Consider the following 15,157-nt stretch of genomic DNA (forward strand, 5'->3'; position numbering starts at 1 on the left):
TGTTCAGGTATGTAGCCGTGATATCATGCTGAAACAAGCATCTAATTCATACCCTGAACTGTTAGGAAACAAGAAGTAACTTTACCATCTGAATACTTTGCTCAAAGAGAACATAATTCTCACTATATAACACCTCAGAAGATAAGTTACTTAAATACAGTCAAAGTTTGAAGAACAGTTAACGAATATGGAAAACCTGCAACATCTTCCTTGACTAATTCGGTTCTTACTAGTATTCAGTGCTATTTCTGCCTCTGCCCTCTTCTCCTCAAAACTGTTCATGACTGGCTCTGGAACACAAGCAGGGCTCACAATAAAGGCAAAATCCATACAGTTCAGGAAGAGCTTAACTATACTCCAACGTAAAACCACTTATTACCGGTAGTAGCAGATGATCCAGAGAGAATAGCATGACAAACACTTGAGGAAAACACATAAAAAGCATAGAAGCAGCAGCCCTCTAAGGCTTATATAGTTCAGAAATCTGAGCTCAAATCACTGCAGTGAAAAGCGATACTCAAGAAATCCATTTCCAGTCACTTCACAGAGAACCTCTACCCTGCAGCAATGATAATATCAACATCTCCATCCTCCCACTCTTTTATAACTGCTTGAATTCTGGTTCCTTCCATGGCTGTTTGTATTCATTTGACACGTTTGAGTCCAGATCTTACAGATATAAATCAAAATGGTTTGTATGGTTTTGGAAGCACCTCTGGTAGATGCATAGGAGGCAAGATTCAACATAAAACAGCAATAGTGAATCTCTTCAGTCTGATGGCTCAATATACTTTGAAAGGTCAAAAGCCAGCTGACATTGCCAAGCACAGGCTTTTAGATTCCCACTGCACTCCTCAGGCATCACAAAGGCAAGAGAAGAAGCTTGTGAGAGCACCACAGGAAGACTTCCAAGCACAGGGCCTTCCTAGCAAGAAAAAGCAGCATAGTCATTTTCTGTGCCTTTTTTCTGCCACAGCTACCAATGCAGGACACATCCTTGTAGCAATGAAACACAGAAGGAACTGGCTCGGTCATGCTGCATTGAGCTACCCAAGGTGAAGTGTGACCCACCAAAGGCTATCGCAAGGTGGAAAAGCCCCTTGCCTGCTGCTGCCATCAGGGTTGAGAGAGCGTGAAAGAGACAGACAGAAGCTACAAGTCAAGAAGTAGTAGTTCTGAAAACACAGAATCAGCAAATGCTTTGGGTTTGAAATGACCTTTACAAGTCATCCAGTCCAATCCTTCTGAAGGAGCAGGGATACCTTCCACTGGATCAGGTGGCTCAGGGTCCCATCCAACCTGGCCCTGAAAATCTCCAGGGATGGGGCTTCTGCTACCTCTCTGGGAAACCTGGGCCAGTGCCTCACCACCCTCATAGGAAAACAGTTCTTCCTTATATCCAGTCTAAATATCCTGTCCCCTGGTTTAAAACCATTACTTCTTGGCTTCCGCAGCATGATTGTGTGAATGGACAAACAGCTTCCCAGGGCTACTCTCTGCTTCCACTTGTATGCAATAAACAGCCAACTGAACAAGAGATCTTTGCACAAAAAGGAGTTATCTGCAAAAGGCAACCCACAACTCCCTGAAGCTGTGGCACAAGAAGTAGGATGAGACCATAAAATAGTTCCCACAAAGAAGCAATGAAACATCCCAGGCTACAAGTTGCCAGATGAAGTTCAAAGAAAGTTTTTGGACATCATGATCCTAAAAGAAAGAAGATCCAGCAGCCAGAACTTTCAGAAGCTACAGTCAAGACTTCCACATTACAAAGTTTAATTCAAGAATCAAGCAGCAAAGAGCTTCAATTACCTTAACCTAAGCAACTTTTAACCTCCAAGATACAGCAGAGCCACTGTAGAAAGTGACAAGAAATATGAACTCTGTGACCTAGGAAACACCAAAGTCAATTCAGTTTTCTAAAGTGAACTTGTGGAAGCATTAAAAAAATTATCAAATATATCTATACCTGTGAAGAATTCAGATTTTGTATGAGTCCTTTTTACAGTAGTTCCAAGGAGAATGGTATTTAAAGCCACATTGTTTTATAATCCAGAGAAAGGTGTCAAACACAGTCAAGTGTCTTGTGCCACCTACTCTGATGGTGGCCATAAACAGGAACAAAGTGTTGGCTCAAACTCCCAAGGCTGCGGAAGAAATATTGCCACTCAAGCCCAATGGTCTCCTCTTCTTTTTAGTTAAAAAAAATAAGAATGAAAAGTAGCCCCAACACTTATGAAATTATCTCAAGCAAGCTGGAAAAGAAAATCATTCTTTGCTGCGGGACAGAAGCCTTTGCAAGCACTGCCTTAAATAGCACCAAAAATGGGAAGCAAAACCTCATAGGGCAGCTGCAGAATCATAAAATCATAGGCTCATAGAATCATCATGTTGGAAAAGACCTCTTGGATCATCGAGTCCAACCATTCCTACCTGCCATTAAACCATGTCCCTGAGCACCTCGTCTACCAGTCTTTTAAACACATCCAGGCATGGTTTCTCAACCACCTCCCTGGGCAGCCTCTGTCAGTACCCAATGACCCTTTCTGTCAATTTTTTACTGACATCCAGGCTGAATCTCCCCTGGCAGAGCTTGAGGCCATTGCCCCTTGTCCTGTCCCCTGTCACTTGGGAGAAGAGGCCAGTTCCCTGCTCTCCACAATCTCCTTTCAGGTAGTCACAGAGAACAATAAGGTCTCCCCCTCAGCATCCTTTTCTACCGGATAAACAATCCCAGCTCTCTCAGCCGCTCCTCGTAAGACTTGTTCTCCAGCCCCCTCACCAGCTTCATCGCTCTTCTCTGAACTCGCTCCAGAGCCTCAACATCCTTCTCGCAGCGAGGGGCCCAGAACTGAACACAATATTCAAGGAGCGGTCTCACCAGTGCCGAGTACAGGGGCAGAAAAACCTGCTGGTCATGCCACTTCTGATACAAATAATGGGATAATTGGAAGAAATGTGAGACAAGTGTGGAATCAAGTACTCTCACTCTAAAGACACCACAATACCACTAGAAGTGCTATGAACATCACTGAACTCCTGCATCCAACAGTCAAAGCAAACTCAAAGCCCAGGGATGAGATGCAAGACATCAGCAAATATTCACCCCCAAGAACATAACTACACCTGACACTTGAGGGGTGGAGAAACAATAGAAGCAAGGCTCCTTTCACCTCCCTGGCTCGTTTCAACTGCCTGGTAGAATAAACCCATTATTTGCCCTGCTGGGTGCTGTAAAGTCAAGGCCACTTCACCCATCAGCACCCAGCAATGCTGTCTCACCTCAGCAGACTCAGACTTGCCCCTTCCCTGTCTACTCATGTTTGCCTTCATAGAATGATTTGGGTCTTTGAAGCCCAGCCAGGCCAACCCCCTAACATGGGCAGGGGCACATTCCACCGGATTCGGTTGCTAGCAGTCTCATCCAACCTGGCCTTGAACACCTCTAGGGATAGAGCAGCCACCACTTCTCTGGGCAACCTGTGCCAGTGCCTCACCACCCTCACAGAAAAACACCCCTTCCTAAGATGTCACCTAAATCTCTCCTCTTTCAGCTTAAAATCATTCTCCCTAGTCCTATCCCTGCACTCCCTGATCAAGAGCCCCTCCCCAGCTTTCCTGTAGCCTCTTTCAGTACTGGCAGGCTGCTCCAAGGTCCCCCCGGAGCCTTCTCTTCTCCAGGCTGAACAACTCCAAGCCTCACAGCTTAAAACAGTTCCCAGCGGGTCCCATCGTTTCCCCTCAGCGAGGCAGCCCGCGGGCTCCGGACGCTTCGCGCTGCCACAGAGTCCAACGCGTCAGCCCCCGCAGCCCCAGCCTCTCCGGGCGGACGGTGGGGGGAAAGCTCAGCGCATCGGGGACGGACCGTGGCACCGGATACCTTGGAGTATTCCTGCGCCAGCTTCTGGTACTTGGCCTGCAGCTCGGCGGCCGCCGCCATCCCCCGCGGCCCCTCACGCCCGCCCGGGCGCGCGCCCACTTCCGGGTTCGGGCGGTGGCGTGCGTGGTGACGTCAGCGCGCTCATTGCCTTCTCGCCACGGTGAGCGCGCTGACGTCACCACGCACGCCGCGCCGAGGGGGAGAAGGAGGGAGGGGTCGCGGCGACGTCGTCACGCACGCCGCGGGGTGGGGTGGAGGGGAGGGGCGTGATGACGTCACCACGCGCGCCGCGGGGTGCGGTGGAGGGGAGGGGCGTGATGACGTCACCACGCGCGCCGCGGGGTTGGCCGGGGAGGAGGGTGATCGGACGGCGCTTAAAGGCGCCGGCGCCGCCATCTTGACGCGGCTGCCAAGATGGCGGCGGTGCGGGGAGGGCAGGGCAGGGGGGGCAGCGCCGGGGCCGCGTTGTGGTTTCTTGGCGCTCCCCGTCCTGTCGCAAGGCGGAGCCCTGAGCCAGCTGCAGCTTGATACCCAGGGAAACCGGGGCAATTCGATAGGTGGAGAGTTAAAAGGCGGTTGCATAATTCGTCGTGGTTCCCAGCACGTAACAAGGGATAGGGTGAGAGGAAATGGCTTCAGGTTGTGCCAGAGAAGGTTTAGACTTGATATTGGGAAATACTCCTTCATGGAAGGGATTGTTATGTACTGATAGAGGCTGCCCAGGGCAGTGGCGGCATCTCCATCCCTGGAGGGGTTCAGAAAGCATACAGATGTGGCATTTTGGGACGTGGTTTAGGCAGCATGGTTGGGTTGTGCTGGCAGTTGGACTGAATGAGCATAGAGGTTCAATTTTAATGATTCTGTGTGAGTGGCAGGCATGAGATCAGTCAGTGTCAGCTCTTGGCTCTTCCTGCTGTGTTCCACCTGCAGTGCCATTATGTATTCCCTAGTGAAGGGAACCTAAGTGAGTCAGTTGCACTGCAGTGCCCTCAGTTTACTCTTAAGCTGCAGAAACTCTGATCCCTCAGTCTCAAGGGTTGAGTATCTGCCCCCTGTGCTTCCCAAGGTGCCCTTCTCTGCTGTTTCCAGCTGGTGGGTCATAGAAGCACTGAGGTTGGAAAAGACTTCTAAAACTCATCCAGTCGAAGCATCAGCCCAACACCACTGTGCCTACTAAACCATATCCCAAAACAGCATATGTTTGTTTTTTTTTTTAAACATCTCCAGGGATGGAGACTCCACCACTGCCCTGCGCTGCCTCTTCCAGTGCTTCACCAACTTTCCAGTAAAATTTTTTTCTAATATCCAGTCTAAACCTCCTCTGGCACAACTTGAGGCCGTTTCCTCTTCTCAGAATCACAGAATCACAGAATAACCAGGTTGGAAGAGACCCACCGGATCATCGAGTCCAACCGTTCTCTTATCACTTTTTACTCCGGAGAAGAGAACAACACGTGCCTCACTACAAACTCCTTTCCTAGAGCTGCAGAAAGCAATGAGGTCTCCCATCAGCCTCCTTCAGGCTAAACAGCCCCAGTTCCCTCAGCTGCTCACTCATAAGACTTGTGCTACAGACTGTTCCCTGGCTCTGTTGCCCTCCTCTGTTTCAGAGTCACCTTTCACTATCTCCACTGCTCAGCCATTCTTTCGCTATTGCTGAGATTATCCTAGTTGCATCCCGATTTCTTTATCCTCAGATTCGCCCAGCATTTAAATGTGCACATACCGCCAGCACTCTAAGCAGAACCTGAAGATGCCAAAGTCAGGTGGGTTTGGTCCTGTCAGGTATCCAGCCCATACAGGGTTTTGTTTCTGAAAGTTAGTAGAAACAGATGTGTAAGGAAAAGGATAATAAGGCAGAAATTTAATGGTACTTCACCAGTAAGATGTGCGGGTTGAGGGCTTCCTGGTTTAGGACAGAGATGTAACAGCAAGTTATTATTTTTATTCAGTTTCTGTAGTCTCATTTTATTCCACCTGATTTCAGCATGGTGTCTTCATAGCCTTTCCTCAGCAGCAGTCAGTGCTGGAGATGCTAAACCATAATTTTCCTACCTCCTTTTCTCTTTGTTTCCCCTAAGTAGGAGTAGATAGGAGATGCCTGTAGTGGAATCTAATTCTTTTCCTTAGTCTGGATGCTTTGAGAGAGTGCATTCTTCTTACCACAGTGTGGAGTTGGCAAGCACTGAATATGAAATGGTGGCTAGATTAGTAAATCTGTTTGCATTTTCCCAGAAGTGTGAGTGTTGGAGGACTCATGACTGATCCATATTGCCAGGAACAGAGACTGCACATTTTTAGGGAGTCTAAAAGGAGAAAAAAGCAAAACACACATTGCCACTATTCATCCCAATGATCTTACTGCTGTTCTGCCTGACCAGAACAGCTTAAATCACAATAGTGGGAAAAGAAATAAGGAAGCTCTAGCTTTTAAGATCAGAGCCATGACAGACTCTCCTTCTCCGTTCTGTATTCCTGACAGAAGTTCTTAATGAAATGAGTGGAGTTTGGAATTGGCATTTGGCATGTCAAGCTGAACAGCAATGCACCTTGCATGGAATATTCGCACGTCAGTGCAGTGAGTTTTATACAGCAAAATTATTAGAATTGATTCCAAGCCTGTCCTTTTAGGTTCGCATTTCCTACAATGTGTCTTCCATGAAATGCTACGTTGAAATGCTTTGAAAATCCCTTGCGAAATAGAGTAATCCCGGTTTGTGCTGCACTCAAAGGTGCTTTTTTGATGAAATATCCTCCTTGTTTCTGGTGCAGCGGATGCTGGCAGAGGGGTCTCACAGCTGAAAATCAGGAAAGAGAACAGAGGGAATCACAGTGCCTGGTTGTAGCAGAGTGAGTGGCTTTCACATTGAGAGCAGCGATGTTTCTGACTAGGCAGCCAGCATTCCAGGTGAGGAAACAGAATTTATTGGCTTGCATTAATCCAGAATGGCAAGATCCAAATATACATTATACATGGCATTTTTTATAGCAGGTAATGTCCATTCCTTAAAATAAATGGATAGAGTGAGTCAAAAGATGGGTGATTTACTGATTAGAGGCTGTAAGGCTGAGCGCTTACTGTGAGGTTTTTAGGCTCATCAGAACAGATCTCTGTCTGTGTATTTTAAACATCAGGCCAGTCTCTTGTATTTTAAAGTCCTCCTGTCTCTTGCCCAGGCTCTCCTGGTCCTGGAGTCCCTATAACTTTACAAAAACAGCATTGCAATTTATCACCATTCTATGGTGAGATTTGGAGAACAGCTTGAGTCAAAGTAGCCTAAACATCCAGGTAACAAAGTTATATGGCTTGCTTGGTTGTTTTTTAAGTTTTTCATAGGAAAATTGGAGGTTCATCCTTTTGATTCATCATTTCTCCTACTTTCAGCGCTGAAAAAACGTCTTTATAGTGTTGTTTCCTAGCAAGCGCTTTCTTAACACTCATTTCTCCCTGGAGAACAAGGTTGTCCAACCGCTGTGCCGGAGAGGCATGCGCACTGCATGCTGCTGCAGCGAGGTGTCGTAATGCTTCCTCGTCAGCGACTCAGCGTGTAATTGCAAAGGACAGAGCGAGAGGGGTCAAGTGGAATGCCAAGCAGCATTCCCAAAATACTAGCTTCTTCAAGTCTACTCCCATGGGTATAAGGGATCACCACAGCAGCAGAGATAAAGCGTGATGTGCTGAGCAAGGAAACCCTTCGCAAGGGTCAGCATTTTTGCTTCTTTTTGTTGGTTTTCAGGAGGAGAATGGAAAGCCAAGGAGATGCAGTGGAACAGAGGCTACCCTGTCCTTACAGCTGTGCTCAGCAGCGAATTTTGCAGGTGCTGTATGTCAGGTGCTGTTTCAAAACAGATAATTTATTTCAGATTTACAGCAATTGTTCTGCTCTGTTCTGTTTTCAGGCTCATTTGGCCTCCCTTCCCTGCTCAAACAGCACCTTCTCTTCTGTCCAGTGAGTCAGAGCTTGTTCTCGCACACCCTATAAATAGGTGCAGGTAAAGAAATAAACAAAGGATGGGGTTTGAATCATCAGGATGTTTTCTGTGCTTGGGGAAAAAAAACTTCATTGTCATCTTTTACAAGTATTCACAACAAGAGAGTTTGTAGGATCCAGAAAAGAATCAGAAATGGTTGGAAGGGAGCCATTGTCACTCATCAGACTGTCACAAGCAACACGTAAACCACATCCATGGAAGCTGCAGACACCCTGAACTGGTGTTTTGTTTCTGTTTATCCTAGCAACGGCAAGTACGAACAGCAGGATGTGTGCTCAGAGGTGCACTTGTTATTTCTTACGGCGACTGTGCTAGAAACCAGTTGTTATCTATGACCTTTCGCCTATTTCAAAATCCAACTGTTCTAATGAAATTTAAAAAAAACCAAGTATGCAAAAAACTAATGCATGCACAGATATGCGCTTCACAAAACGTTTTCTTGTAATTATTTGTAGTCTTCGTTATCATAATTTCAGTGTTTCTGCAGCGTTTAAAAATAGATATGGAAACAAGTCTGTGTCTCTCATGTCCCTTCCCAGCCTGTAGGACAAGTAGTGTGAATCATCCAGAGGGTGTGTGCGTGGCTGGGAGTGGTGCCTTCGTGTAACCAGAGATCACTGACAACAAGAGGATGGAAAAAACTAAGCAGGCGGCTGCCTGGGGTAACACAGAGTTGACCTGGCAGCTCACATTCTAGTGGGGTATGACACATACTAACCTTCAGTGCAACAGCAGCAGCTCCTGCATCTTCACAGCTAATCCTGATAAATTATCCATAGAACAGAAGAACTAACAGCTGAAAAAGCATGTGTTTCTTCCATTTTTTGGTGTTTAATGTAGAATTCCCCCTCTTCCAGGCAAATGAAACCTCTTCCTTAGCTCTGCTATCTCTTGCTGAAGGTCTCCAAATCTTCTACAGCCTCACTTCCTGCTTTTCTTCTTTTCACTTGCAGGGAGCACAGCTCAGGAGTGTTGCCCTGCTAGGCCTGCCTGCACTCAGATTCTCCAGTCTGGCCTGTTCCAGGTACTGGAATTGGAGGGAGACAAAGTGTCAGCTTTCCTAGAGAAAGAGAAAAGACCACATTGAGAAGGAGCATTAGGAAGAAAGGAGGTTGTAGTGGGGTGTGGGCTGGTCTCTTCTCCCAAGTAACAAGTGATGAGGAAATGGCCTCAGGTTGAGTCAGGGGAGGTTTGGACTGGATACTAAGAAAAATTCCTTTTACTGAAGGAGCAGTGAAGCACTGGAAGAGGCAGCCCAGGGCAGTCGTGGATTCTCCATCCCTGGAGGGGTTCAGAAACCATGTACATAGTGCACTTTGAGCCATGGTTTAGTAGTCACGGGGGCGTTGGGCTGACAGGTTGGCTAGATGAGTTCAGAGGTCTTTTCTAAACTCAATGATTCTATGAAGACCATACAGTGAGAAGTAGATGTTCTTCACGTACACCAGTTGTGAGCACATACCTGCAAGCCTCTGAAAGAGGTCCTGACTCACCCACGTGAGTAACATCAACGACCCCAGAGCTGAGCAAAGATGGCATGGGTTTGCCTTCATTTTCCTGTATCTCCAGAGACAAACGTAGGAGCTGAAAACAGAGACACATCTGTCAGGTTTACCAGTACTTTCAGAAACATTTTAATCAGAGCTGTTCCTGTTAATGAGGATTTTTATTTTTAGAATGGTGTGGCACCTCCAAAAATAATTTGGACTTCTGGAATGAGCTAAAGCCAGGTCCTTGGTGCATAAAGATGGTCGTGGAAAAAGAGTGGGGATGGAGGAGACCTGAGGCAGTTCTTCACCAAGAAAGCGTGGAGAAGAGGCACAAGATGCCATGTGGCAGGAGAAAGTGATGAACTGCTATTTGTACATCACAAGGCTGGTGATGGGAGACGTGAACATGCAGAGCAGAGGGGGGATACCCCGGAAGGGTTGGAAGGCAGCAGGGCAGCGTTAGGATCAAATGGACTGCTGGAAAGAGTGCCTTGGCAGGTTTGCCTTTGCAGATTGGTATGAACTGGAAAGGAGAAACAACTTGAGGAGCAACATAGTGTTGGGTCTGAATCTTAGCAGTGGGAGGAGGAAGAACCTTAGTGGGGGGATTATGAGGCTGAGATTGACTACACTGGCATTTTTAAAAATTGAATGGTACTTCTCTTTTTTGGGTTTTTTTTTTTTTGTGTGCAAGTCTCAGCGTTTTTTTCTCTTTTTTAGTGTGTGTGGTTATGACAGTGACCAGTAAAATCAGCATCATTTCATCTGAGTACACTATCACGTGCTTTTAAAAAGCTGGAAGTGAACCTGAGTGCACTTCCAGGGGCATACACAGCGATTAACCAAGGAATAACACAGCTAGGCAGCATTCTTTCCTATTTCTTTTTGTCAATTATGGGAGTAGGATTCCAGGCCTCTATGCTTTGAAAAGAAAGAAAATGTAGAATCATAGAATGGTTTGGGTTCTACTCTGTAGAACTTCATCACAATCTATACATATTCTGTGTAATGATTTTAAAGACTTAAAGTTCTCCAGTATTAAACCCCCCCTAAATTTCAAAGTGACAGCAGGTTATTGGAATGGTTTTAGATAAGAAGCGTTTCTTAACCTACATGAAATTCAGCTAGAAGAAAGAAGACACATAATATTACTAAAAATGGAAGCTTGTTATTGCCAGCACCTTATCCACCAGGTTTCATTCGAGAGCCAGCATTCCTTAGAAAGTAAGTGCAAGCCAGTTGCACAAGGCAGCAAAGAAAAGAAGCTTCGCATCATGAACATGCACTGCTTTCCACCTCTCACTGCATCCCATATTTCTGTGTGTGGATCAGCACTACAATGAGATTTGGTATCAAGGTACCCAGGGTGGTCACGCTTCTCTTCATTATCAGCGTCTACGTGTGATAAAGAAAACAGCGACGCTACCAGAACCAGGGTATGTGTGAAGTTGGACACCAAGTAGGGATTAACAACCCCATCGGAAATAATGAGCCTTGACAGATCTAGGGTTAAATACTTTAAATTTAGATCCTGCTGAAAGCTGAATCCTGTCGCTTAGCAACGGCTGCCTGGGATGCTGCTGTCGCTCTGTGGATGCTTCTCAGGGGAGTTAACTGATGCTCACAGAAAATGGGTTATGATTGGGTCAAGGTGACATCATGCAGCACAGCAGCATCATTTTCTTAAGGTAGCAACCTACACGATCATGCTCAACACCCAAATCCATGGAGCCGCTCGAAGATTTAGGGAAACATCTTCTCTTTTGAAATGGCTTGGCACTGCCTGTGCAGTCCCTGCCCTGTGGAAGAGCTCGCCGAGCCCACATTGAGCGGAGTCATTCCACCCAGCGCACCATAGTCAGACTCAACAGGTGGAGCTTTAATCTTTTCAAATTAAGGTAAAATGTCTTTTGGGGAGGTCCAAGTGTGTATTCAGGGCAGGGAAACTTCCACCAGCACTTCAGAACACACGCACAAAGCTTCTGAGAGAGTAAAATGTACCTTTACGGAAATAGCTGAAAATTTAGTTTGCTGAGCTAATCTTAGTATTTAAAACAACAGGGAACTTACTGGATCTTGGTAAAAAACCTAGATACCGTGTTAATTAAATAAAAAAAGAAAAAAAGCCTTTCAGGCATGAAATCCATTTTTCAAAGTGATGCTGTGTCAAGGTTGATACAGGCACCTACAGAGATTTTTCTGAGCGCCTGCCTGCCAACTGCAGAGCACAATTGCATCAGTGCTGCTGAGGTAAGACCGATGGGACAGACCCACATCTCCAGGCATACAAACGCTCAAGTGCTTAACTGCTGCCAGCACATTCAGGATGAACAGAGAAATTATGCATCCAGTTCAGTCTTGTGTGCTGTCCACTGGGGCTTAGAAAGTCAATGCCATGGAGATAGAGATGACAGCAACCAGCAAAACCCGAAACTCATCTAAACATACGTAGATTTAAGAAATGGGATGTCCTTCTCCAAATGCTGAAAGAGGGCAGACAGGTGTTTGGTTGAGTCATTCCAATTCCATTGAGTCAGTCATTCCAATGACTCAAATGAGCGCAATGATGGGAAGTGTAGCATCCCCTATTAAGACATGGGGCAGAAAGACCTTTGATCCACCCCCACCATTTTAAACAAACCCATCAATCCTGTAGATAACTGCAAAATGATGTGAGCTGCAACTCTCATTGATGAAATACCTAATCTGGTCCTTCTTCCTTTATCAGGACAGGCCGTGCCAAAAGGGAGCTCCTTGTGAGCAGGAAGGTTGCCAGGAGAGGTCAGGATCAGGACAGAGCTCATTAAATCAAGTTCCAGGTCATGAACTGCCAGCTTTTTCTGCTGACGGGGGCCTCGTTGTTGGCAAGAGATGGGAAGAGAACGAGGACATGGGCAGACCAGTTGCTCGCAGGATTAGCTGACTGTGTGTGACCGTGGTAAAGGCCACGATGACCCCAGGATGCACAAGGCAAGAGTCAGGGAAGGTTACAAAGAGCACCAGCTCTCCAGAAGAGTGGCTGTAGCTCTGCCCATGCCAGCAGGCTGAACTCAAACTGGAATTGATGCACAGAAAAGTGATTAAGAGGAGTGAGGATCATGTATTCCAAACGGAAAACCAAGTAATCTTTATTTGTTTAATCAGTCAAGAGCCTAAGGAGGGAAAGGATTGCTTTTGTACTGATGCAATAGGAAAATAAACACTGCTGTGTAACGCAGAGCTGTTTGGATTAACCCTGGCAGCGGGCAGTTAGTAATCTCCCATTAGCTGTCAGCAGTCCCTAACAGCAAGAGCAGGGAGCTTTCAGGAAATAAAAGGAGAACAAGAAACCCAGCTGATGTGAAGACTAAACATTTGAGCAGAGGTGATAGTGCTTTGCTGCCTCAGGTGCAAGGACAGCTCTGACAGGTGAAAACAGGGAAGAGAATATCTATGTCTAAGTTGTAGAATCACTGAGACTGGAAAAGACCTTTAAGCTTATCCAGTCCAACCCCACTGTGCCTCCTAAACCATGTCCCGAACGTTGGGCAAGTTCACAGGAGGATTGCTGGACCAACACCCATGTGTGAGCACCTCTACGTGTATTTACTCAGAGTACTCAAACCAAGAACATGCAAAGGTATCTGGGAAGCTCAAGATCTCTGGATATCAAACCACATTCCTCATCAAACCTAGACAGCTGCTTTTCCAAACAGATCTACTAGGTATTTCCTCCACAAGTGTCCTTAAATCACAGCTGGTGGGAGTGGGCGATTGTGTCAGTGAGCACTTTGTATCTAGAGTTGTGGCTCCATGCAGAGGGAAATTTCCAGCACAGTCCCAACAGAGAAAAAGGCTCTTGGGAAATGTAACAAACACAAGGCTCTCATAGCACGATATCATGGATAACAATCAGAAAGGTATCTTTACCATCTGATACATAGGTGTGATTTTGTCCAAACTAATTAGAGCAGTTATTCTTTTATCAGTATACTAAGAGGAACACTAAATCAACAATATAGATAGCACATATATATTCTGTAACTTGTGATTTAAACACTGTATAACATGGTGATGAAGGCAAGTCTTGGTTGAAATCCACCCTATCACTTCAAGCAGTGCAAAAGGAACAGCTGGATTTCCATCTGATCCTAGAGAGGAAACTTAACTTGGTGAGACCAGTAGGTTAAAAAAGTAAGAATAGAAAAGATGGAGCAGTGTCTGCTTTTAAGAGAGAAGCATCCCATCACATCGGGAGGCTGGCAGATGTTACTCCCATTTACAAGAAAAGCTGTTAAGGAGGATCTGGGAAACTACAGGCCCATCAGTCTGACCTCAGCGCAGGGGAAGATCATGGAGCAGGTGATCTTGAGTGCTGTCACAGCACAAGCAAGACAACGGGCGATCAGGCCCAGGCAGCACGGGTTTATGAAAGGCAGGTCCTGCCAAACTAACTTGAATTAACCTCACTACAAGAAAGACATTGAGAGGCTGAAACATGTCGAGGGAACGAAGCTGGGGAAGGGGCTGGAGAACAAGTCCTGTGGGGAGCAGCTTAGCAAACTCAGGTTGTTTAGCCTGGAGGAGGCTGAGGGGAGACCTTATCACTGTCTACAAGAGCCTGAAAGGAGGTTCTGGTGAGGTGGGTGTGGGTCCCTTCGCCCAAGTGAGAGGTGATAGGACTAGAGAGAATGGCCTCAAGCTGCACCAGGGGAGGTTCAGTTTGGACATTAAGAAAAACGTCTTCACTGAAAGGGTTATCGGGCACTGCAGAGGCTGCCCAGGGAGGTGACGGAGTCCCCATCCCTGGAAGTATTTAAAAGACGTGTGGATGAGGTGCTTACGGATATGATTTAGTAGTGGACAGGAATGGTTGGATTGATGATCTCAAAGGTCTTTTCTAACCTGGTGATTCTATGATCTCATTTCCCTTTCCTGGTGCTTCTGCTCCTCAGGCAGTGGAAGGGCACATGTGCTGTGTTCCTGGGGGGGAAGCTGGCCTGGGAGCAGCAAGCAGAGGTGAGTGGGGAGAGATTGGGAGCATTTCCTTCCTGCCAGTGAAGGGGGGAGCACCCACCTGGGTGCCTTCTATAAGGCCTCATGTGTAAAGACCCAAGAGGTGCCATAGATTGGATCAAAGAAAATTAACACTGAAAACCCCAAACAAGGTCGGCCTTGTCCAAGGATGCATTTTTCTATTACCTGTCGGTGTCACTCTGCTGATCTTTGAGAATCGCACAAGTAGATTGGCCGCAGTGCTGCAGATACAGAACTGTAATTCGTAGAATGGTTTGGCTTGGAAGGGAGCTCAAAGCCAATCCCCCGCCCCTGGCAGGGATACCTTCCATTGGACCAGGGTCCTCAAGGCCTCATCCAGCCTGGCCCTGAACACCTCCAGGTATGGGACAGCCACAACTTCTCTAGATATAAATAACTGGAGATGTTCCATGAGAAAAAGATGCGAGTTATTAGTGTTTAAACAAAAGCAGAAGCTAAAGGGCATACAGTCCTATTTCAACAAGTTTCCAAGATACCAAAACGTACCTCAACTTCCAGGTTAAAAGGTGAAATCTTGACCTTAACAGGATGCTCTTCAAATATTACGGACCAGCTATGTATGAACCTGACTGTAAGGAAATCCTGCTATGGATTGATGTGGTTCCGCTGTCATATAGATGACTAACACGCATCACCAGTCTGAACCAAGCCGAGCCCTGCAATGAATTACACATTTCGCTTTTTACACCAGCCCAGTCCTGTGGAAGAGATTTAATTGGGAAGGCAGGCAACCTGGAGCACCATCAGAGAGCAGGGT

General features: G+C 46.4%; 1 protein-coding gene across 1 annotated transcript in view; it reads right to left on the reverse strand.

Annotated features, from left to right (window-relative positions):
- The window catches only part of PPP1R21 (protein phosphatase 1 regulatory subunit 21), a 28,977-nt gene extending 24,977 nt beyond the window's left edge, over window positions 1-4,000 (reverse strand). The window contains exon 1 of the mRNA XM_069850428.1: window positions 3,881-4,000. Coding sequence (XP_069706529.1) covers window positions 3,881-3,940 — 60 coding nt within the window. The 5' untranslated portion in view covers window positions 3,941-4,000. The remainder of the gene's footprint in view (window positions 1-3,880) is intronic.
- Window positions 4,001-15,157: the final 11,157 nt, after the last annotated feature.

The sequence above is a fragment of the Phaenicophaeus curvirostris genome, chromosome 2, assembly GCF_032191515.1.
Source record: "Phaenicophaeus curvirostris isolate KB17595 chromosome 2, BPBGC_Pcur_1.0, whole genome shotgun sequence".
NCBI lineage: Eukaryota > Metazoa > Chordata > Aves > Cuculiformes > Cuculidae > Phaenicophaeus > Phaenicophaeus curvirostris.